General features: G+C 51.8%; 2 protein-coding genes across 7 annotated transcripts; one reads left to right on the top strand and one right to left on the bottom strand.

Annotated features, from left to right (window-relative positions):
• Positions 1 to 4,943: 4,943 nt before the first annotated feature.
• LBX2 (ladybird homeobox 2) lies at positions 4,944 to 8,610 on the top strand. Its single transcript, XM_027836575.1, has 2 exons — positions 4,944 to 5,253; positions 7,230 to 8,610. Exons 1-2 carry the CDS (start codon positions 4,944 to 4,946, stop codon positions 7,619 to 7,621), a joined length of 702 nt encoding a protein of 233 aa, XP_027692376.1. The 3' UTR covers positions 7,622 to 8,610.
• Positions 8,611 to 11,166: 2,556 nt separating this feature from the next.
• Positions 11,167 to 23,580, bottom strand: TTC31 (tetratricopeptide repeat domain 31). Of its 6 annotated transcripts, none has more exons than XM_027836577.1 (15): positions 23,486 to 23,580; positions 23,080 to 23,165; positions 19,530 to 19,632; positions 19,124 to 19,392; positions 18,918 to 19,001; positions 18,705 to 18,761; positions 18,380 to 18,487; positions 18,094 to 18,261; positions 16,142 to 16,193; positions 15,636 to 15,726; positions 15,377 to 15,518; positions 15,182 to 15,286; positions 14,507 to 14,781; positions 11,835 to 11,918; positions 11,167 to 11,442 (listed from the first exon to the last, which is right to left on the bottom strand). In XM_027836577.1, exons 1-15 carry the CDS (start codon positions 23,523 to 23,525, stop codon positions 11,433 to 11,435), a joined length of 1,674 nt encoding a protein of 557 aa, XP_027692378.1. In that variant the 5' UTR covers positions 23,526 to 23,580; the 3' UTR covers positions 11,167 to 11,432. The 6 variants fall into 6 exon arrangements, with proteins under 6 accessions (XP_027692378.1, XP_027692380.1, XP_027692384.1 ...); XM_027836579.1 differs by having other exon boundaries at positions 14,507 to 14,778; XM_027836583.1 differs by lacking the exon at positions 23,080 to 23,165 and having other exon boundaries at positions 19,124 to 19,267; positions 23,486 to 23,544.
• Between the last annotated feature and the right edge of the window lie 457 nt (positions 23,581 to 24,037).

The raw sequence follows: 24,037 nt of genomic DNA, 5'->3' as shown, positions 1-24,037 counted from the left end.
TTGTGGTAGGGGGTGGGGTTGGGGGGGGTGATGAGTGTCAGGTTATGGGAGGATCTTCAGTTGGTTTCACTCCTTGCCCTCTCCCCCAGTAGAGAGACCTTCTCAGTTTCCCATGGTGAGGGGGAGAGGTGACCTCTGGGCCCGGAGGTTTAATCTCCCTCATTAATCACTCACCCCCCTCCTCCCCCAGCTCCTACTCCTAGCATCCAATGGATCCAGTTTCTCTCAGGCTCCTTGACCTGGGGCCAGCAAGAGACTGGGGGGGGGGGTCCGGACTGAGAAATCCCTTCAGTGGCCCCTCACTAGTCCCAGGGGAGACTCTCTCTTCTTGAAAAACTGGGGACCTCCCTTTCTGTATGAGCTGTAGGGCTGTGTCTAACTCTGTGACCATCTCTATATCTTGTGTCTGCTCTGTCTACTGGTCTTTCTCTGCTGCTGTCTGTGACTGTCTTTGTCACTCAGGTTCTGCTTACCCTTTTTTATCTTTCTGTCTCTCTGTCTCTTTGCTGATGTCTCCGTTGGTTGCCTGTTTTTGTATGAACTCCTCTATCACAAAAATGTCTGTCATATCTGTGTATGTCTCTAATCTGTGTGTCTTAATTTCTGTTTTCATTGTGTGACTTTGCCTTCCCAGGTGTCTCTCATTGTTGGGGTTGGGTTTTTTTTTAAGTGTTTCTTTTTTCTCCCCCATCCCCCAATCCAAATCCTATTCACCATCTTCTCAGTCTCTGCATTTCCATCCCACCTCCCCCACCCCTGGGACAGGCTAACCCCATTACCTGAGACAGGCATTGAGAGGGGGAAGGGAAGGGAGGAATGGGATAAGAGGAAATGGGAGGGGGCTTTGAGACAGAAAGAAAGAAAAGGGGAAGATCCAAGAGTCCTCAGCTTTCAACCCAGTTCTAGTGTGGGGTCACAGATGTGAGTTTGCCTCAGACTCAGGAGATCATACCATTTTCCTGAAGTCCCCCCTTCCTCACCCTAGGGCCATTGGTTATCATGTCTTAGACCCTCATACTAGGGAACCATGTCTCCTTATCAGACTCAGTGCCAGATGTCACCCCTCAGACCTGAGAGAGAGACTCCCCAGCATACCTGAGACCTCTTAGGACAGGCATAGGGAGAGAGGTCAGGGATAGGCATCATTAGGAGAAAGAGATCCACAGTAGAGAGGTCTGAAATTAAGACCCGAGTAAAGAGGGCTAGAGGAAGGAAGGGGAGGAAGGGGAACTTGTGAGCAAAGGAGTGAGACAGACCTATGTCAATGTCAAAGGCAGATTTTATATTGTGTTTGATGGTTGTTTTTTTTAAATTATGTCTTGCTCATTCTAAGTATAGTATTTAACAGTTGTGTTGCAAATGTGTACGTGTGAATTGTGCATCTATGTTTCATATGCTTGGTGAGTTTTGTGTTGTGCCTATGTGAATTATGTATTATATAGATATCTTGGCCTCTCTAAGAGGGCTCCATAAGAAGGGAATAAAGGAATGAGTGTTGGGGTTGGGAGGAAGGGCGCATGGAGCCTCTCCTGGGACGCACTTTAATTACAGATTAAGTGAAACAACATCAACGGGACAGACATTGATTTGATCGAAGAAAGGCAGCTCCCAGCTCAGCCTGGGGAAGGGTGGGAGATGGGGGGGATGTCTCCCTCCCTCCCAGAAATAACCAATTGAGAGGCTCTTGAATCACTTTAGCCAGCCTCCACACTTGGGTCCCTTCTGATCCTTGACCGTTAGTCAGTCACCAGTGTGGAAGTGTCTGTGTCTGTAATTTCGCAATTGTGTCTGTATGATTGTGCCTCCATGTTCCCGGGTATGGCTGTCTTTGTGTCTATGTGTATGTACTCTGAGTGTGTGTGCTTGAGTTTCAGCATGTAGTCTTTGAGGTGTGTACTGAACTGACTGGCTCTTCCAAATTAACACTGTCCAGAGTGTTCCGGTTCCTACTCAGTCCCTGTCCCTGTCCCTGAGTTTCTCTTCTGGGCCGAAAGCAAACCAGGCTCTTACCTGGAGATCTGAGCTCCGTCCAAGGCAGCCCAGGCTCTTTGCTTTCTCGGAGAAAGAAGTGGAAGGAACGAGGGATGCAAACCCATGTAACACACAGTCACACACACTGTTCCCAAAATGGGCGGAGGAGGACAGACATAGGCTACTAATAAACAATCGGGGAAGAAGCGGGAAAAGGTGAAAAGGAAATGGAAGGAGTCGAGAGGCAGAAATACCCACTTAGAGAGTTAGCAATAGGGGAAGATCGGCGAGACAGCCGGCTGGACAGTTTCTTTAATGCCCTAATTTTTCGGAGAGGGAGGGGGCTTAGAGGCTCAAAGAAACAAAAGCCGCCTCCGAGACGGGGTTGAAGGGTGACGGTGAGTCTAAATCGTGGGAATTGAGGGATCCGCGTCTGTCTGTCGGTGTCCAAGTCTGCATTACCCCCTCCTACAGGAAGTGCTGCGGCTCCGACCGTTTGTCTGGGGCAGCACGGACCGCAGTGTGTGTGGCGTTTTTTTGTTTTGTATGATTGTGAACAGAACTGTCGCTGTGTGCGTGGAAGAGGTGAGACTGGGTCTCTTCTGGCGAGTTGCCGTGGTCCTATAGGTGAGCAATGGGGCGACTTGTGTGATTAAGGAGGCTTACGTGATTCAGTCAGACAGACCCCGAGAGACCCAGAGACCTTGCTGGGGTGAAGCTGGGCCAAGGAGCTCTTAGCCCTCGATTTCCCCGCACCATTTCCTGAGGCCTATTAGGATTCCGTCGTAATTCGCTTGAGCCGGGTCTCTGCTAGGTTGGTCGCAGCGGTAGTCAATGCCCTAACAACGGCCCACAGAAGATAAGCGGGGAAGCTTGTGTGTGTGTGTGTGTGTGTGTGTGTGTGTGTGTGTGTGTGTGTGCTTATGTGTCCAAGGCGTGGTGTGTGATTGTCTCCCCGGGTTTGTTGTTTTCCAGGTGTCTTTTTGTGTATCTGTGCTATGTTTATTTGTCTTTTCCAATGTATGTGCGGGAACGAGTGAGTCTCCCTCGAGGGACAGTAAGATTCCGGAGTCAGACACCTACACCAATGTGAAGTTCCAAGGTCGCCTGAGGCCCTGGGAGTGACTCCAGGCTTGGGGTTCTGACTAGGTCTCCGACATAGCCCTGGGGATGTATGGGGTCAGCTTCTACCCAGTCAGGACCCGACATTTCTCCTCTACCTAACCAAGCTATCTGAAGTGCTAAGCTGACCGGGGGATCTCCCATTCACATTGTAGAGGCTGAGTGAGACAGACACAGGCACTAACAGAAATATGGACTGACCTCACCTTTGGTCATGGGGTCGTACGCCTCTCTGTGCTTTGTTTTGTCCATGTCCCTTTGAATCAGTGGGTTTCTGAAGTGGTGGTGGTGGTGTGTATGGATCGCTCCGCTAGGTCCCTCTTCCAGTCCACCACCTTGTCTTCCACCTACTCCCGTTTTTTCATCTCTCAGTTGGTCCTGTACCTGTCCCAGAGCTAGCCGATAGATCTTGAACCCCAGGTCTTGAGACAGCCTAGAATAGAAGTCAGGATCCTCCTGGAAGTCGAGCCTGCAGCCTCCGGAGCTCCTAAGGAGACTGGGAAATAGGGCTGAAATAACAGGGAATAGGAAACAGAGAAGAAGAGGTGGAGGCCCGAGGGCTGGGTGCTGTGGGGAGCTGCTGAGCTTGGGGCCAGAGCACTGAAGAGAATGGAATTGAAAAGAATGGGGCTAGTACTAAGGTAAGGGTATGGTAGGCCGAGGGACCGAAGCTTCCGGGAAGCCAGCGGTTTCTATGCCTCACCTGCGTCCTCCATTAGGCTTCCCCCGCCCCGCCCTACTCCGCTGCCCTGTGGCTCTGACCACTCTGAACAACCTCTGTCCCAGGGGTCTCAGACAGAGGAGGCTGTAGGAGACTCCATAGTGGCCAGGTTGATGAGGCCTCCGCTGTTCTCCCGGCCCAGCCATGGTCGGTCTGTGGAATCTGAGCAGTGCCCCAGCCCCACACCCCCGCATTCCTAATCACTTCCAGCCGCAGTCACCCTCATCGCCTTGTGGACCCACATTCTCTATGGGACTGGGAAGGAGGACAGGATTCATGGAGGAGCAGGGCTTGAGCCAGAAGAGGGAGGAAGGCACACACAGCTGCCCCCTAGGTCCGGTCACAGCTGGATCCAGCCCCTTCTTCCCTCACAGCTGGTTTCAACGCTCCCCCTTCCCCCCTTCCCCCCCTTCCACCCACCAACTCTAGCGCTGGGAACTTTTAAAAGCCCTTGAGGCCGCGGGAGGAAAAACCCTTTTATCGCCCGCAGTTTTATGGGCCAGAGAGGCTGCTCCCATTACGGGTAGGGGGCCCAGGCTGGACAGCGTCGAGGGGCACAGTAGGGGGGGATAGGGTCTGGCAACTAAGGGACTGAGGCGAGGGTCGTAACATTAAAGAGACTGATTGGATAGGGGCAGGAGACAAGAGCCGATGGGCCCGGTGGTGGCCACTAGAGCAGGAGTTCAGAAGAGGGCCGGGGAGTGGGTACATTTGGGGTAGCGCACTGTGTCCCGTCCTGTGGCGTCTCCGAAGGGCGCTCGAACCAGGAGGTCACTTCCTCAGTCTGCGCCAGGGTCACTTGGGCCTTAGCCTGAGGAGGGCGGACGACTAGACCAGCTGGGGACCCTTGAGGTGGGGGTGGGTCTGGAAGAAGGATACGAGGCCCCAGAGCTCGGGGGCCGCTGCAAGCTCCGCCCCCCCTCCCCACCCAGTTGCCGCCTCCAGCCCCAAGGCCCTTTAAGGCAGGGCTAAGGCTCCGCTGGCGGGCGTAGGGCTGCACGGACTAAGCCGCCCGACTAAGGCAAAGAAGCAGCTTCAGGCTTGCCCAGCGCAGTCTTCTGGGCGCAGACCGGGGCCCCGGGGGGCGGCACGGGGCGTTCCCGGGCCCCGGGGCCCGGAGCATGAGCCGATGCGCGGAGGAGGTGGGGGAGGAGGAGGAAGAGGAGGTGGCGCTGAGCTGGCGGCCCCGGCAGCGGGGACCCGTTGGCCCGGGGGCCCCGACATGACCTCTGTCCAGGAGTCCGGGCCGCCGCCTTCCGCCTCCAATAAACCGCTGACGCCCTTCAGCATAGCTGACATCCTGGGTCCAGCAGCCCGCCCAGTCCCAGCCCCAGCCCCCGTGCCCGCCCGAGACCATACTTCGCCTCTCTGCGCACTAGAAGAGTTGGCCAGTAAGACCTTCCGCAGGCTCGACGGCAGTGTGTTGCAGGCGACCGAAGGTACGCGGTCAGACGCTTGGCTGGGGTTGCAGTTAGAGGGAGGCAGGCGGGAGGGGGCTTTGGGTTCTTAAACTGCTGTGCTTCTTACTGTGCATCCCTGCTACAGCCTCCCCCTCCGACCCCTATTTCCTCCTTTCTTTGCCCTTCCCCTCTTTCTGCACCGTTTCCTCTTATCTGCCCATTCCCGAATCCCCTTTCTTCATCTTCAACATCCCCTCCCGATTCCCTTTTTCTCCAGACCTCTTTTCTCCTTCTCCTTTACCCCTTTTTCCTCCTCTCTCTTTCCCTTGGTTTCCATTCTCTCCTGGCCTCCACTTTTCCTTCGATTCGCCGTTTTTCTTTCTTTCCCTGGAGTTCCCCTGTCCTCTACCTGTCTGACCCCTTTCGTCGGTCTGTTTCTTTTCTTCCCCTTGTTCTCCTCCTTTCCCCCCCTGTGGTGCCCTGGCTTTCATTCATTGCTTCCCTTTTAACCGGTCTCCCCTTCTGCAACACCCTCCTCCCCTCTCCTGAGTCCGGCTCCTTCGAAAACTTGGACCACGACGTGCCTCCTACCGGGTCAACTCGAGGTACCAAGGGCCGAGTCCGAGGCCACTTTTTCCTCTCTCCTGTGTTTCAGGGATCTGTCCTGGACATCGTCAGATCTTACTCTTTCCTTCCTTCAGCGGGCCGAGGTCTCGGTCTGACCAGAGCCTGAGCTGACTGCGCTCTTCTCTAGTCAGTTCCGACCCGCGGAGAATGCGTTCGCGCCCATACGCTCCCGAGCTTGCATACACACACACACACACACAATCGCAACCACAATAAACCAAGGGAGGATAATCAAATGTTGGGACCGGAGAATTGATTGCTACTGTTACACTATACATTGCGACGGAGATGATAGAGATCCTGCCAGAGTGAGAAAGACAAAGGGACACAAACAGAGACAGATGTGGAAGAAAGTGAGGTAGCCAGAGATCCAACCCAGTTCAGGATCTGCCTTCGCCTCTTCCCAGGCTTATAAGGTTCAGAGGCTTCAGGCTCATCTCTCTCTCCCCTGCTGTGTTTGTGTCTCCAAGGCTCCAGCCCCTGCAGCGGCCCGTTTGGCTATCCGGAGGTGGAGGAGGGGCACTGGGAAGGTGTGAGTCAAGCCACTGGGACAGTAAGGGGGCCCGTAAAAGGCCCCAAGATCTCAGGGAAAGAGCCCTATGGGCTGAGGGGAGAGGTCATAGAAGTAGGTCTCTGATCTCTTCCTTTTTGCTCATCTGGCCGCTGAGGCCCCCACCGGTCCTGAAGCCCAGATCAATCCCATCATCTAGTCCCTGACCTCTCTATCTCTCGCACATCTCTCTACCCCATGAAACTTCTCCCCTTTCCACAACCTTCTGTACCTCCAATACCTTGCCCCCATGTCCCTATTCCCTTAATTGCCTACCTCAACTCCCTACCTAACCCTAACTCTTCCCCAGTTCCTCAGTCCTTCTCAGCCCTACAGTGCCCTGACCTCTGTCTCAGTCATCCCAGACACTCCAATCAATCAAACCATCAACAAGTCTTCTCTGTGAATTCACTCGACCCTCTCCTCCCCACCCCCGCCGTGCACCCAGCCCTGTGCTGAAATGGAGGAAGAGCAGTTCAAGCCCTGAACCTGCTGGCCTCTGGAGTTGCTTACAACCTTCTACTCCCAGGGACCTTGAGTTACCTCCCCCAAATAGATGACCTTAGCCTCCTTGTCTAGGCTAGAACCCTGCCGGGTTATCCTTGCCCACAGAGAATTCATAGATCACCTCCTGTTTCCCAGGTTTTAACTCTGCCCCCCCCCCCAGGGGATATAGGGAACTCCCCGAACTCTGAGTTCCGTTCAGACTTGCTGTTGTGGAGAAGCCCGCAGTCCACTCCACTGGTCCAAATCCTGTCGGCAAGGCTGGCCTGCCTGCTCTCGTGGATGTCCAGTCCCAGGCTTGATCATATACCCTTGGTCCTTCCTGTTCCTGCAGGTCGGGCGGCACTGAGACCGCTGAGCGGGTCTGTGACCCGCAGGCGTCGGAAGTCGCGTACTGCGTTCACAACGCAGCAGGTGCTGGAGCTGGAGAGGCGCTTCGTCTTCCAGAAGTACCTGGCTCCAGCCGAGCGGGACGGACTGGCAGCTCGACTGGGTCTGGCCAATGCCCAAGTCATCACTTGGTTCCAAAACCGCCGAGCCAAGCTCAAGAGAGACGTGGAGGAGATGAAGGCGGACGTGGCCTCCTTGCGTTCCCTGCCTCCCGCGGCTCTTCGCCGGCTGAGCCTCTCTCTGCCAGAATCAGGCTCCAGCCCTTCCGCCGATCCGGACCCCAGCCCCGACCCTGGGCCCGAGCTTTCAGACGAGGAGATCCAGGTGGACGATTGAAAAAAAAGTCTGGCCCTAGCTTTTGGGATCCGCGGACTGTATCATTAGATTCTATCGAGACCCTTTTACCCACTGGGCCAGCTCAGAGGGTCCAGGTCCCTGATAGACTTCTACTGCCCAGTTTTCTAACGTTCCCACGCCGTCCTCCTTCCATTCATTGTCCCTTCATCCCACCCTCTGTACTGTCCAATCCTCCCATTCTCTAGGGTCTTGCCGTCCCAGACTAACTGAATCACCCGACCTCTTTTATTTCTGTTGCGGTGTTGGGTTGGGGGGGGGAGGAAAGGCATGATTCTGCATGGTTCGTCCTGCCATTCCCCATTGTCCTTGGCTCTCTCAATCGTTGCACAGAAGTCTCCCCACTCTCCCTTTTTCCAGTCCGAGGGACTTACTTAGGGGTCCTAGACACATCTATGAAGCTAGTTTCTTTACTTCCCACTCATGTGCTTCTGGGATGTCCTGGGTTTCTCACTTTTTTTTTCAACCTAGGAGTCTCAGATAGCGTTCCTCCTTATCCCGACGGCCTCCCCGGCCCTACATTGTCTATTCGCCCTCATTTTCTCTGTCCTAGTTCCGGACAGACTTTGTACCGCCCAGTCTCCCCAATCCCCACTCTTCTAGGCTCAGGGATCCCTCTGGCGCCAGACTCCATCTCTCCCAGCCGGACTCTCTCCTTCCGAACCCTAGTGCCCTCTGGCCCCTATAGACTTCACCTATCCTGTCCCCTCTCTTCCTTTCAAGGACCTCTTCTAGCGCACATTTGATTTTCTGTGGTTATATCCCGATCACATCCTAGTCCACATCCCTGCCTCTGCCCAGAGGCTTCTCCCAGCAATGACTGTTGCTCGGGTGATGGACAGCGAGCCAGGGTCAACTGGGTCTTCTCTGCCCACTATAGATATCTGGCAGTTTGTAGCCGCTTCCCCACTTCCACCCCACCCCCCAACCTCAGCACCTCAGTCAGTGTGAATAAAGAGGATCCGACAAGACATTTCGCTTTTTCCCTCCTGCGAGGGGAGAGGGTGGGAGCAGGCCACAGATGCTGGCAGCTTGTGTGCATTGGACAACCTTAGGATCCTTACCGATTGAAGGCTTGAAATAGGGGAGGGATTTGTTCCCCATTACCTCTACCCTAACTCTTTTTTGTGATATGGAGCTGACCCCCAAAATTGCTCTCCTCCCTCACCCTATAGGATCTGAAGATCGTGTGAGATTGACCCAACAAGCTTCCAAATTGAACCTACTAGGCCTAGAGGGCATCTCCCTGAATTCCTTTCTACAAACACCTCCCCCTGCCCGTCCCTGTCCCCCCACCCCCATCCAAGAATTTATTATTAATGATGACCTTGACCTAGATCCAACCCTGAGAGACGTGGGATGATAGAAACTGAGGAGAGAGGACAGAGGAAAGGGCCAAATTACACAGTACCGGAGGTTACACCCCTGGTCACGGCGCAAGTCGCAACACACTCGGCATACAAGCAGTAATGTCTGCATTGCCAACAACCGAGGCGATAACACTCTGTAACACGGAGACAATACAGGGTGTTTGTGGGACACACTAACACTACCGCTTAACATAACTCACTCAGCGACATACACTAACTAGCCTCGCATATAGTAGACGTCTTGTAAAATGCTCGTGGAAGTGAACTTTGTACAGGAAGACAGCAACATTGGATACACAACACATGAGAAGACAGCAACGACGGACATACACCAATCGCACACGCCGTTGTGACACAACCGCACAACACCCGCAGTAACGCGGCACACTCACGCCGTTGTAACTCACTACATTACGCAACATACATACACATAATACAGGCAGCCGCACAGCCACATACGGCAACGCTGGAACACGTAAGGACACATACCGAAATACGAGTAACACAAAGACACTCCCTCTGCGAGCCCAAGTTGCCTCCCACCCCCTCCGTAGGCGCGCGCGCGCGCGTGTGTGTGTATGTGTGTGTGTGTGTCGGGGTGGTGAGTAGACTTGGGAAGATTTCCCCACCCCCCACCCCGTGGAGTGGCTGCACCCCCTCCCCATCCCCCGGTAATTTCCCGGGTGACCCGGCCGCCGCTGGCTGCTGACATCCCCGGCTGAGTTTAATTCCTTTAACTTGTGATTAATTACCCGCCCCCGCCCCTACCCCCACCCCTCCCCCGGCCCTGTCTGCACATCAAACGCAGAGGGGGGAGGGGCTGCTGGGAGCTACTGGACCAGAGAAAAAAGAAAGGGAAGGGGAAATCTGTGGCTGCTACCCCCGACTCTAGGCCAGGTAATCTTTTCCTCATTCACTGCCTCACACTTGCACTCTCTCATATAAAAAAAGTCTCCCCTCCTAAGCCCGCCCCAGCTTCTCTGGGTCCTATAAACACCTTAGCTTGTACTCCCTTCTGCTCTGCTCTGGCTGAAGAAAATTCTGCTGGGCCAATTTCCTAATCTGTAAAATGAGGGATTTGGGGTAAATTTGTGGATCCTAGCCCCAAGGAGCATCACATTATCTAGCTGAGTGACAAGACACATACAGAAGACAATGAATTAAGAGATCAAAGGCAGAACCCGGGTTCAAATCCTAACCTGGCTACTTTACTGGATGATGTCTCTAAACATGGGACCCTCTAGACTTCTTTTCCTCTTTCTAAAATGAGGGAGTTAGACTTCATATCTGAGGTTTCCTCCCGCTGTAATATTCACCTATAAATCCTCGTTCATAAAGGGTGGGGTGGGGGGGTTCCAGGAGTTGAGAAAGACATTAGTGCTGGCCCCTGTGGCCATGGAAGATTTCCTTAAAGAGGCAAAATCTAAGTTGGGCTCTAATTTACAGAATGAGAAGGTTTCCATAAGGTGGAGAAGGCAGGGCTTCTAAAGTAGGGAAGATGGCCTAACAATGTGGAAATGTGCAGGGAATAAATCATTTCCTAATAGGGAATGCCTGTTAGGGGCATGGGTAAACCTTTGGAACTTAGTGTTGCATTGGGGAGTCAACATTCTGCAGGCCAGGTTGAGTAGGAACAATGGGGAATCAGTGGACGATTTTAAGCAGGAGAGGGACATGATCATATACTGGGTAGTGGAGAAAAGCCTGGAAGCCAGAAGATATGCAAGGAGATAACCAAGAGGGACTAAATCAGGCTGGTGGGGTTTGGGTAGAGAGAAGACACTATAAGGGAAGAAGGCACAGGATTTGGTAACTGATTAGATCTTCCAGACTGGGGAGTCAGGAAGAGGGAGGAGTCAGAGAGGATGCCTAAGTTTCTAAGCCCTGATGATTAAGGGTCTCAAGGCACTGTGGGGGGTCAGGAAGGGGAAATCAATTTCAGGAGTCAGATGGTTGGCTTTGGCCAATTACCTCCATTAAGTCCCACCCAGCCCTCTTCCTTTGTTCAGGGCAATAGGACTACACCGTGCCCCCCTACTCACACCCCTCAGGTCAGATATCTCCAAGCTAATTCTTTCAGGAAGTCTTCCCTGCTATGACAGGTACCTCAGGGGAAAAAGAATAAGTTGGATGTATTAGACAGAAAAGGACAGAAGATGTTTGAGGTTGAAGAACATTTTATTGAGCTCAGTTCCTAGACTTGGAATGCAAGGGGGACCAGCACACAAAGCTCTGCCTCAACCTCCAGCAGCCAAACCTGGCCATTATGGTATCTTCATCAGACATCAGGCATCAGGTTGGAGGTAGCCCTCCCCCAGACAAAGCCTTAGGACACACAGCTCCCTAACAACAGCAGTCATCTTCAGGGTCCTAAATGGGGCCCATAGGAAGGTCACACATGCTGCACCTGCCTTGAGGCTTTGCTAGAGACTCCTATGAGGAAGGAAGGATGTTAAAGGGAAGGGAGATTGAAGCTGGAAAGGTGATGGGGGGCAGCTAGGTGGCACAGTGGATAGAGCACTGGCCCTGAAGTCAGGAGTACCTGAGTTCAAATGCGGCCTCAGACCAAACACTTGACACTTACTAGCTGTGTGACCCTGGGCAAGTCACTTAACCCCAACTGCCTTAAAAAAAAAAAAGAAAGGTGATGGGAAAATATCAGGAAGGAATCAGCTACTGAGAGGGGAAAACATGGCATAGCTGCTGAAGGGGAGGAGAAAATTTTTTGTTCATTTGTGCATAGGTGGATAGGGGAAGTCTAAGAAAATCTGAGGGAGTTGAGAACTGAAAAGACCCAATGACTTTAGGGAAGAGAGTTGCCTCACCAGGTTTTTGGCAGTTGAAGGTGCTGAACTGCAGGTAATGGAGCTGCAACTGGGACCGGCAGGATGAATGGTTGGGGACCAAATCTGGTGGAGGACAGGCAAGGAACGAAGGGTTGGAAGCTGCAGTTTTGTTACCTTCCCATCCCACCCCAGCAACCTGTGGTCAGGGATCACCGGACACCAGGACACAACCCCTCCCCAAGAGAGGGCAGACCTCCTCCTCTGCGGACAAGGGAATACCCAACTCTTCACAGGGTTTATGCAAATGGCAGCTCAGGGTACAGTGAAAGATCGTGTGTTCCAATGGGGAGCCTGGAGGCTCTTCTACTCACTAACTATGCAATAAAATTACTTCACATTTCTGAGGAAACCTCATCTATAATCCAAGTTCTGTTATCAGGAAAATTCTTTTGTGAGCTTGAAAGTGATACAGATACAGAAATGGGAGCTTGTCTTTTAATTCACAATGATCCCCAGCAAAATCCTAGGCCCAATTATGAATGAAAGAAGATGGTTTGTGGGTCCATAGAAAAGGAAGCAGGGATTGCTGAGAGGCAGCACAGGTTCATCAAGAATAGCTCATGCCAGACTAACCTTATTTCCTCTTATTGACAGGATTACTGGGCTGGGTAGATCAGGGGAATGCCCGATACTGTGCACCTACGCAAAGTATTTAACAAAGTCTCATGATAGCGTGTTGGGCTTCAGAAGGGTTGGGAGGTTGGTAAAAGGTTAAGGACCAGACCCAACAACTTGGATGAAGGCACCATGGTGCAAACTGAATGTGCAGACTTCATGAAGTCAGAGAGCTAGTAAACGCTGGACAGCAGAACCAAGGTACAAAAGGTTGGTTCATGTGAAAAAGGGCTGGGATTTTTAGTGGAATGCAACCTCTAGATGAAGTAGCAGGATGACGCAGCTGTCAGAATATTAACACATGTATAGTAAGTATCCAGTTCAAGGAAGATACTCTACCTTAGTAAGACCACATCTGAAGTACTATGTTCAGTTCTATGTGCCACATTTTAAGAACACTGAAAAACTGGAGTAGGTCCAGAGGAGGGGAGTGAAGGGACTGACTAGAAGCTATGCCATTTAAGTAATACCTGAAGGAACAGGAAAGAGTTAGCCTAGAGAGGATTTGGGAGGAGGAGGGGCTTAAATATGTCATATAAAAGGGACAAATCTGTTTTGGGAGGAGAGCCCCAAAGGAGAGAGCTAGGACCAATGGCCCTCAGTTATAGGGAAGAGACTGTGATCTCTATTTCTCTCTCTCTCTCTCTCTCCCTCTCTCTCTCTCCCCCTCTTTCCCCCCCCCCCCCCCCCCAACAAAACCTGTTAGGAATCAATCAGGACAACAGGTTTGGGAGAAAGTCAGCAACTTGAGTTAATGTTTTCCTGGACATTGCAGGGAAAGGAAGCTATGGTAGGAGGCAGTGAGGGAGGGGGCAAAAGAATGCTCATGATACTCCATGCCTCTACGGAAGGTTAATCTACATGCCAGCTTTAAAGAGGTAGGATCATGCCAGACAGCTCCAAATCTGGAGCCAGAGATTCCCCCTCTGCAACTTATTGCCATGTAACTGGGAGCAGGTCCCTTTTTTGCTTTTGGACTGTTTTAAAATCTGTAAAATTAGAAGGTTGGATCTAAGAAGCTCTAATTTGGAAACTTAGCTCCAAATCACGATGCCCCAAGTAAAAAGGAGTAAAAAGAGGCAGTTAAGTGGATACAGCCCCAGGCCTGGAGTCAGGAAGATCTGAGTTCAAATCTGGAATCAGACACTTACTAGCTGTGTGACCCTGGGCAAGTTACTTCACCCTGTTTGCCTCAGTTTTCTCATCTCTAAAATGAGCTGGAGAAGGAAATGGCAAACCACTCTGGTATCTTTGCCAAGAAAACCCCAAATGGGGTCATGAAGAGTGGGACACAACTGAAACAACTCAACAACAAAAAAGGAAGAGCCACAAATAGAGCTCCCAGGCTACATGAGGCTGACTACAGCTCCAAGCTGAAAGCCCCAGACACCCTGGGGAGGACTGCGGGTGATTTCTTAGGTCAGGGAAGAAGACTGCCTAATCCTCCATCCAGGAAGGGGAGCAATCATTAGCCCCAAGTCAAGGACAGGCTTTTTGGACACTAGAGAAGAAAGGCTCCTTTTTCCTCCAGAATCATGGAGGACTTTTTCAGGGCAAGCACCTGGAGGGCAAAAGCCAATGGCTAGAGAATGAAGCATCTGGACTAGGTCTAAGAGAAGCTAATGGCCACCTCCAAACAAAAGAACAGGGAGAGAAAGTGAATCTGAAATGAACTGAGAATCTACCCTAAGCCAATCTCTAGGCTAATAGCACCTCTGAACAAATGACCTGGATTATGGTGGGTTCCAGTTTGTGCTACTCAGAACCTAGCAACTGTCCCTACCAAAGTGAGTTCCAAGATGGCCAACTACATGTGCCAGAGTTTAAGAGCAGGGCTGACTATGGATATTAGGTTCCCCTCTCTTGGGAGAAAAGCAATGAGTCCTATCCTATTAGATGTACAGGGAACTGCCATCTCCCTCGTGTCATGATAAGTGGGGAACAGACATTACAAACCTGCCCACAGCGATGGACAGAGGCAGAGGCACCCTCTTCGGTGGACAGGCAAACACACAGATAGACAGGAAGGCCCTCACCTGGACAGAGGCGGGCGTGGTGGCTGTCCTAGGATGCCCCTTGCCTTGCTGAAATCCTGAAGCTGGGTGGACCAGAAACTTCCACTCTGAGCCTGGGTGATGGGCCAGAGAGCAGAGGGAAGCCGTGGGGGAGGCAGAAGGCCCTGGATCCGAGGGGATACTGCAGCAAAATGATTTAAGGGAAGCAATCCCTGGGCCCCAGCCTGAGAGTGGGGAAACTGCTGTGGGGGCCTGGGTTTCAAAGCTGCACCATGGATTCCCCCTTGATGCTCCTGCTGAGAGAGAATCTCCCCATCACTATTCCATTTCCTCACTCCCCATGGGTCCTCTTTTGTTACTTCCTTTCCACACCACTCCCTGATCCAACAAGTTGTTCCAGGGTCAGATGAGGATTAAATGTTTTCAGAAAACCATACTCTGTGTCATTTCCTACCTCCCCACCAACACCCCAACTAGCCCTAAAACTAGCCCTATTTCCTCAGAACCCCTCAGTTACCAACCTTTCTATTCTCCTTCCCCCAGATTCAGTTTGTAGGGAGGGAGGAAATTATGCACAGAGGAGGGTCTGGCTCTGTGCAGCCAGTCTGTACTTCCCCCCAAGACTCCCCTTTCAGGCTGCCCTAGGGTCAGATGGAGGGGGCACTTAGGAGGGCTCTGCTTTACATGGCCCCTCACCAGAGTAAGCTGGAGGAGGCACTGCTGAAGTTCATGTACAGCATCTGGTTGGGACTTATCCATGGCCAAAGTCTCTCGGAATACATCAGCTGCTTCCTTGAACCTCTGTGTCAGTCAAGTCAACAAATACTTATCTCACCCTAAGCCAAAACCCTCGTCCCTTCCGGCCCCTCCTCCCTTCCTTGTCCCCAATACCTGCAGGCCCACCAGAGCCTTGCCCAACTGGAACAGGCCCTGGGGCCATTGTGGTCGAAGGTTGAGGGCAACTCTTGCATCCCCCAGGGCCCAGCCAGGTTGGCCCAGACGCTCATGGCAGAATGACCGATTCCCAAAGAGTCTGTAGGTGACACACAGGAACCAGAGGTCAGGGTAGCCTCCTAAGCCATTCTCCTTCCACCCCAGTTCCTCCAACCCAGCCCAAGCCATTCCACACTCTACCACAGTCCCCACACACCTGTAATCCCGAGGGTTGAGCTTTATAGCCTTCGTGAAGAGGAGCACAGCTTCCTGATACATGCCCCTCCAGGCTGCAGCTGTACCCAGCTCTATGGAAGGAGATCAGGGCTCAGTTGGGACGAGGGCTCCCTGTTCTGACCGAGAGTTTCTTGGGAACAGTGCTCACAGTTCCCATATCTAATTAGAAGTTCCCTTTGAGCAGGTTTCATTTTCTTCCCATCAAAACATCTGCCTGGAGGCTTCACGACTTAATGGGGAAAGGGCTGGATCTGGATTCAGGGTATGAATTCTAGCTCAGCCACTTATTCCCTTTGGCAGGTCACCTTCATCTTTCTGGGAGTGAGCTGCTTGAGAGGGCTAGACTAGACATCCTCTAGTACCACAGTCATGAGGTACAGCTCCTTCAACCAAGTAGGAGATCTAGGGACACTGGTGTCCCCTACCAGACCAGGGACTCCCTGACAGCAGGAACTAGGTGGATACAGTATTGGGGGAAAATCTTACCTGCCAGCTCTTGGCTCTGCCTTACGGCAGCTGCCTGTAATCCAGGGAGTGCCTAGAGATAGAGATATCAACTGGAGCAGGTTGCTGCACTCCATCTCCAGTCCCAGTCAGTCAGTCAATAAACACTTACTAAGCGCCTACTATATGCAGGGCACTATGCTAAGCGCTAGGGATACAAAGAGAGGCAAAAGACAGTGCCTGCTCTGCAGGAGCTTACAGTCTAATGAGGGAGACAACATGCCAACCCCTCTGTACAAACAAGCTATATACAGGAATAGCTGGAAATAATCAACAGAGGGAAAGCGCTAGAATTAAGGGGGATCAGGAAAGGCTTCCTGTACGAGGTGGGATTCTAGCTGGGATAAGAAGGAAGCCAGGGAAGTCAGGAGGCAGAAATGCAGACAGAGAGCATTCCAGGCATGGAAGATGGCTAGTAGAAATGCCTGAAGGACACGGAGTGCCTTTTTCAAGGAACAGCAAGGCGGCCAGTGTCACTGGATCCACACGTGTGTGTGCAGGGGGCAGTGGTGGTTAGGTTTAAGAGCAGTGGAAAAGGGGGCGAGGGAGGTTATGAATGGCTTTGAACGAAAAACAAAGGATTTTACATTGGTCCCTGGAGATGAATGGGAGCTGCTGGAGTGCCCTGAGTATCGGGGTGACACGGTCATACCTTCCCTTTAGGAAGACCACTTGGACAGCGAGGCAGAGGACAGACTGGAGTATGGACTGACTGGTGTCAGGGAGACCAAACATAGGGCTACTGCAATGGTCTCAGGCTGTGCCAGGGCCGTGGCAGTGTCAGAGGAGAGAAGGGAGTACATTGGAGAGGTGTTGCAAAGGTAGAATCGATGGGCCTTGGTAACCAACTGGATATGAGGGGGAGGTTTGAGATAAGAGAGTGGGGAATTGAGGATAACACTGGGAGGATGGTGGTACCCTCCACAGTAATAGGAAGTGTGGAAGAGGGCAGGATTTGGGGAAATGATAAATGAACTTAGTTTTGGACATGTTGAGTTTAAGACATCTATAGGACATCCATTTCAAGATTTCTCATAGGTAGCTGGAGATGCAAGACTGGAGGTCAGCAGAGAGGTGAGGGCTGAATAAGCAGATTTGAGAATCAATAGCACAGAGATGATAATTGAATCCATGAATCTGATGAGATCACCAAGTGAAACAGTATAGAGGAAGAAGAGAAAAGGGCCCAGGATAGAGCCTTTGGGGATCCCCACTGATATCTGGCATGACCTGGAGGAAGATCCAGCAAAGGAGACTGAGAAGGAGCGGTCAAATGGTTAGGAGGAGAACCAGGACAGAGTAGTGTCTCGAAAACCTAGAGAGAAGAGAGTATCAAGGAAAAGGTGTCAAAGGCCCAGGTCAAGACGGATGAGGATTGAGAAAAGGCCATTAGAGTTGGCAATTAAGAGATCATTAGTAACTTTGGAGAGAGCAGTTTTGATTGAATGATGAAGTCAGAAGCCAGGCTGTTGAGCGTTAAGAAGACTGTGAGAGTTAGAAAAGTGGAGGACCCTACTGTGTGTAGATGGCTTGAGATGACAGCTAGCAGGGATGGATGGATTAAGTAAAGGTTTCCTGAGGATGAGGGAGACATGGACATGTTTGTGGGCAGTAGGGAAGCATCCAGAAGACAAGGAGAGACTGAAGATAAATGAGGGAGGGGAAATCTGCTGGAGAAGGTGGGACAGAGTGGGATCACTTGCGCATGTAGAGGGGTCTGCCAAGGCATGGGAGACAGGGGGAAGTAGGAGATAGTGGCAGAAGGCTTTTGGATGATGTGAAATGAGGAGGAGGGGAGAAGAGGGAGCTCTCAGCAAATGGCCTTCCTCTAAAGAACGAGCTCTCCGTCTACTCTAGAGAGTCCAATCTGTATGGTTACCCTTCCTCCCAGGTCCTCCCCTTCTAACCTGTCCCAGCCCTCACTATGACCTCACCTCTGGCTGAGGACTCTGACTCCGGCTCCCTTCCGGTGGGCTCTGACTCTGTCGGTTCCAGGTGGGGGGCTCAGGGCTCGACCCTCTCTCTCTCCGGGAATTAGGAGGCCTGTCCCCGACCTTGCGCCAGGCTTGAGACACAAAGGTGCTTGACAAATCCAATTCTTCCTATAGGTAAGGAAGAAATCAGTGATTGTCACAGCTGAGGTGAGGGGTATAGGGAAGCTGTGGGGCATGAGAAAGAAAACTTGGGAGGACCAGGGAGAAGGAAGGAAAGAGTTCTCACCTCCTCATTGCTGCTACCCTGACTAGGGCTCTGGGGGCTGGAGGTAAGGTTGCTTGCCCCTGCTGCCTCTGGGCTAGCTACAGCTGCTGCTGCAGCCCCTTCCATCACCTGGTCAGAGACATCCAATAGAAACAGTGTCACATTAAGCCATTCCCCTTGAAGTCCCTGCCCCTCACCACTCACCCTATCCCTTCTTGCCCCCACAATAACCCCGTGTCTTCTCTTCCCCCCTACATGCATCCTGTGTGCCTCCTCATCCATCTTATCTTTTTGAACCCATCTCCCCAAGTAGCCATCCTTTCCCTCCACTAGGCCCCACACTCACCTTGCCCTCCCCACTCTCCTGTTCCATTCGCTCTCGACGTTTCCGCTCCTTCTGTCGCTGCAATTCACCCACCAGGTGAGGGCCTTCCCTCCAAGCAGTCCCCCACAGTTATTCTCCCCCCCCATCAAGAAGCCTCGCTGGAGGGCATGGGGCCCTTCCTTGACTTCCCCACTCCCACCCCCCATCTCTTCAAAGAGCCCCCTCCCCAGCCACCTTCTTCTTTAGCCGTTTCTTTTCTGCTCTTCGCTTTGCTCGTTCCTCTTCAGCCACAAGCTCCTCTGCCAAGCGGTCAGCTTCCTAGCAGGAAAGAGATGGAGGAGCACAAGGAGGAAAAGTATGGGAAGGAAACAGGGTACAGAGTAATGGGGCAGGTAGGCAATAGATGCGATAGGGAAAAGGCTTTCAGTCTAGGTTCTCACCTCCTCAGTCACCAGCAGCTTCTGGGGCATTTCCAGTTCAAGCAGGGATGGGCCAAGAGGGCTAGGAGGACGGCCTCGGGAGAAGGCTGATCGTGGGGGGCTGGGGCTGGACCAAGGCCTGGGGCTGGACCAAGTTCTGCAGGACTGGCATGGAAGGGACTTTCGGAAACCACAGAAGGTACTCTGACTTTTATTCCTACCCCTGGCCCCTTCCCCTTCCCCCTGTTCCTCCTCCTCATCATCATCATAGAAATTGTCCAGGCTGGGGTCTGTGAAGAAGGAAATGTGGACAAGGGTGAGATAAGGACAGAGGTTTCCAGCCTCCCCTATCTCCCCAAGACTGTGTCCCATTAATACCTCTGCCTATACCCTAGCCCTTGCCAGACGCTCCTTGGGACCCACTCACCATAATGCCACAGCTGGAGTCGACCACTGTTCCCATTCATTCGGATTTGGTGTCGGCCCTGGGGGTCATGGGCCATGAGCCTCCGAAGGAAAGCTACTATGTCCTAGAAGGGAGGAAGAGAGGCGAGAGCTGGGAGAAGTACCAGGAAGGGGAGGGTAGGAAACTCTGAGGATGCACTAAAAAAAAAATTCCAGCTTTCAAATGTGAGGTGAGGAGAAAGAAGAGTATTTCCCTCTCAGAACTGGGAGCACTACGGGGTCACAGGGTCATGGGCAGAATCAGGACATAGTGCCTGGCCTAAATCTCTGGTGAGGATATCTGAGGATGAGTTAGAAAAGTGCTGTAACACAGTTTGGGAATCTGCCCGGCCCTTGGGCTCTGCTTCTACCATGACCTGAAGCTACTGGTCAGTCGATCAAGTATGAAGGGGATTTTTTAAGCTATTTACTTCCCCAAACATGGCAAGCATCAGAGGCTTTTGGGCAGTGGGTAGAAGGGCTTAAACAATCTTCTTCCTTTTCCCATTCCTTTTTGGCCAAAACTCTAGCTCACAAAGTCATACTTCTGAATTATCACACAAATGTGCCTGAAGGACAGCTATGGAGCAAAAGACAAAGGGGTGATACACTTAGCCTCTGTTTGCCTTAGTTTCTTCATTTGTAAAATGGACATAACAATGATAGCACCCATCTCCCAGGGTGGCTGTGAGGATCAAATGAGATATTTGTAAAGCTCTTTGAAAACTTTAAAGAGCTATTAAAAAACTAGCTATTACTATTTAAAGGGCAGCTAGGTGGCACAGTGGATAAAGCACCAGGTCTGAAGTCAGGAAGACCTGAGTTCAAATCCAGCCTTAAACGTTTACTAGCTGTGTGACCCTGGGCAAGTCACTTCACCCTGTCTGCCTCAGTTTCCTCATCTGTAAAATAAACTGGAGAAGGAAATGGCAAACCACTCCAGTATCTTTGCCAAGAAAACCCCAAAATGGGGTCATGAAGAGTCACACACAACTAAAACACCAAACAACAACATCATTACAATTGAAATAAACTTTAAAATAACATGTGTGGGTTCTGGTTTGTAGGGATATCAATAAAACAATGATTCTAGGACAAGGGATCTGGGACCCAACCTGAAGTGGGGACTCCTACGGGGGCCAAGTAGGCTAGAAAGCAGCCAGGAAGCCATGAAGGCACAGGTGGTTTCTGTTATCTCTGTCAAGGATCGGGACACTTAGCCTCCCCCACCTCAAAATATTAGCTCCAACTCCTTAAGGTGGGGGTATGGGAGGGGAGTCATACAGTACGGCACAATCAGAAGAGATGTACCACTTTTGTTTTTAATTCCAAATCCAGGGGCCCAGAGCTCCCGGAGTAGTGGGCAAGAATGAATAATCCATTCCTGTGGCCCTTTAACAGGTCTTGTCTTTCTGGTGGTGAAGTAACATAATCCACTAGAGCTCCTGTCCTCAACTTGACCCCAGGAGAGTCTGGTTCTTTAACAGGGGTTCCTGTGGAGTCAAAAGCAGAACGTAACTGGAAGAGTGGGGCTCTGATCCCCAGCCCGGTGGTCTATCTTCATGGGCATTGTTCCATTCCACTTTGGAGAAGCACTTTCTTCCACTCCATCATCAGACTTGTCTCTCCCTGCATCACTTCCGGATCTCTGCATACTCCCCTATCAGCCCTAGCTTTCTCCGTGGTCACTGCTCTGGCTTCCCTGTTCCAACCTCACTGTTTCACATCCTCCCAAGTTGCTCTTGGGGCGTCAATACTGTTATCCACCATCCTGGGCCTACTGTCTGACATGAATAGCTCACACTTGGATAATCTCAACTACTGGCATCTCTTCTTCTTATTTAATTCACTACTAGAGAAAGGCACAGATCAAAGACCTGACCCACTACAGACTAATGCTGCCCAACTTGAACATGGACCTAGGTTGCTGGGTTCTATTACTTGTCTCACTTTGCCTCCTCAGCTCTCTCAAATAATAATTATTTTAGGGAGTTACCTCTTAGCCTAAATAGCTAATTTCCCCCTCCTAGATTCTCCTTCACTAGTTCATGTTACCTCATACATTCCAAGACAGATTGAGATGCCTGGAATGAACTGACCCTTCATTTTCTTCAGAGGTCAAGTCAAGTACCACCTCCTTCAGGAGGCCTTTCCTGATACCCTCAGTGCCCACTGTCTCCCCCCTGAAATTACCTTATATTTGCTTTCGCTAAGTTTTATATACTCTATATGTATATGTGTTGCTTCCTCTGAAACAACATAAGCTTCCTGAGAGGGCAGAAAGTGTTTAATTTTTGTCCAACGGCCTGCACAGAATTGATTAAGGGGAAGCAGAAACCAGCTAGGAGGTGATTTCAGTAGTCTAGATGTGACGTGATGAAGGTTTGTACTAGATTTGAACAGTGGCTTGTGGGGATGGGAAGGCCTCAGTGCTTGGTAGTACCTGACACATAGTAGGCACTTACATGCTTCCTGACAAATTGCTTCAGAGTAAAAGCTTTCCATAATGTTTCATAATGACTTTAAGGTATGCTAAGTCCTTTACATATATCATCTCATTTGAGTTCCACAACAGTGCTATGACATAGGTACCATTATTAACCCCATATTAGAGACAAGGAAACAGGCTGAGAGGGATTAAGTGACTTGTCTAGGACCACAAAGCTAATTGTCTTAAGTAGGACTAGAACCCAAGTCTTGCTTATACCAAGCCCAGCACTATCCGCTGTGTCACCCAGGTGCCTTGAACTCCAACTCTTTCCCATCCAAATACAAACCAAAGCAGAAATAACTAAACTGTCTTATATCCAATCTGGTCCCAAGTTCTACTGATCCTTCTTGGAAACGTTTCAGATTTATTGCTGCCTTCCCATCCCCACAAGCTACTGTTCAAATCTAGTACACACCTTCATCACCTCACATCTAGACTACTGCAATCACCTCCTAGTTGGTCTCTGCTTCCCCTCCAACCCTGTGCAGGCCATTGGACTAGTCTCCTTAAATAACACTTTGAATCCCATCATTCCCCTGCTCTCAAATCTTCAGTGACACCCCAAAGTCTTTAGGATGAGCTCCTGATCCCGGCATTCAAGGCTCTCCGGCCCTGGGACTGATTCCCTACCATTCTCCTACACAGGCCTATTCTGTACACAAAGACCACAGGATTACTGCTTCCTGTAGCTTTTAAGCTCACAAAGAAGAATTGGGTCGTTTTTCATCTTTTGACATCCCGGGATGGAGCACAGGGCCTGCTCTGTCCTAATTAGTTCTCCTGCCATTTGTCACACCCGGGATGCCTGCTTCTTCCCTTTCTAAATTCTGATGGTCATCTGGGACCCAGACCAGACGGAGTCACACCTCCTCTAGGATACCTTCCCTGGGCCACAGTGATAGATAATATAATCTGGATCTAGAACAGAGAAGGAGGGGCTGAGGACCGCCACGGGGTCTAGACATTACATAATCCTCACTTGACAGACAGGTGAGGGAATGGGGCCAGGCTCACACGGGGGAATCGGACTATGAGGCTCTACCTCATCTCCATAATCCTCAGGCCCAAACTCCCGGCAGAACCTGGGGTCCGCATCCCAAGGCGGAGGCTTGTCCTGGATGGGGCAGGCTGAAGGGATAGAGGGGGAACGCCGTCAGAGGCACTGCCGCTCGCAGGCCCCGCCCCCACCCCGTTACTTCTCCCCATCATCCGACCCTCCCTCCCCTAACGTTCCCCCCTCCCCCCTCCGACCCAGTCCCTCCTCTCCTGGCCCCGCCCCCACCGCTCGGAAGCGGAAACGGGAGGTAAATAATTCGGGGGACCGCGAGAACCACGCCGGGGAAGATGGTCCCTACGTGAGAGCCGGAGATGGGAGGGAAATCAGCGCCCCCCGCCACAATCTGGCCTTTCCTTTTTCATCCCCTCCCCCCCACTTTACACCCCCTCACCCAGATGCAAGCGCCCGTCGTTCTTTCGAACCGGCGCCATCTCCCGCTTCCAATGCCCCGGAAGCAGAATGAGGGAATCACTCGGCTCGAAAGCCCAGGCCAAGGCTGGGCGGGGCGAGGCTGGGCGGGGCGAGGCTGGACGAAGCTCTCACTCCTTGGGCACGCAGGCGCAAGCGCAGGCTCAGCGAGAGTCATGGGCGTCAAAGGGCGTCGGCTGTGGCGCACCTGGGCGGCCATTTTAGTTGGTGGCTGGGAGATCCCTCGACGAGGCACGTAACAAGGGCAGCCTTCGTGATAAGGAGACAGGGCACAGGTCACGGCACACCTGTGCGGCCATCTTTATTGGGGGCAGAAGGGAGCCTGTGGAGTGCTTGGGTGGCCATCTTTGTCCTTGGCAGAGGGAATTCCCAGGGGAAGGGAGAACATGACACAGAAATCGGTGCTGACCCTGATCACATGATGCCTGGCCGTTGGGGGGGGTTTCTCCTCTGTCACGTGGCCCTCTTTAATAAAGTTCCGGAGCGTTGGGGCTCTGTTGCTGTAAGGTGAAGG

Source organism: Vombatus ursinus, unplaced genomic scaffold (genome assembly GCF_900497805.2).
Source record: "Vombatus ursinus unplaced genomic scaffold, bare-nosed wombat genome assembly UNPS02014818.1, whole genome shotgun sequence".
Classification (NCBI taxonomy): Eukaryota; Metazoa; Chordata; class Mammalia; order Diprotodontia; family Vombatidae; genus Vombatus; species Vombatus ursinus.
This window is presented reverse-complemented; position numbering and strand designations above follow the sequence as displayed.

What these genes read in the sequence shown, in the direction of transcription:
- LBX2 (XM_027836575.1), top strand. Translation starts at nt 4,944, where the DNA reads ATGCGCGGAGGAGGTGGGGGAGGAGGAGGAAGAGGAGGTGGCGCTGAG. An exon ending in TGTGTTGCAGGCGACCGAAG is followed by an intron (nt 5,254 to 7,229) that starts GTACGCGGTCAG and finishes CTGTTCCTGCAG; the next exon opens with GTCGGGCGGCACTGAGACCG.
- TTC31 (XM_027836577.1), bottom strand. Translation starts at nt 23,525, where the DNA reads ATGGCGCCGGTTCGAAAGAACGACGGGCGCTTGCATCTGG. An exon ending in CGACGGGCGCTTGCATCTGG is followed by an intron (nt 23,166 to 23,485) that starts GTGAGGGGGTGT and finishes CTATCCCTTCAG; the next exon opens with CCTGCCCCATCCAGGACAAG. An exon ending in AGCTGCTGGTGACTGAGGAG is followed by an intron (nt 19,002 to 19,123) that starts GTGAGAACCTAG and finishes CTTTCCTGCTAG; the next exon opens with GAAGCTGACCGCTTGGCAGA.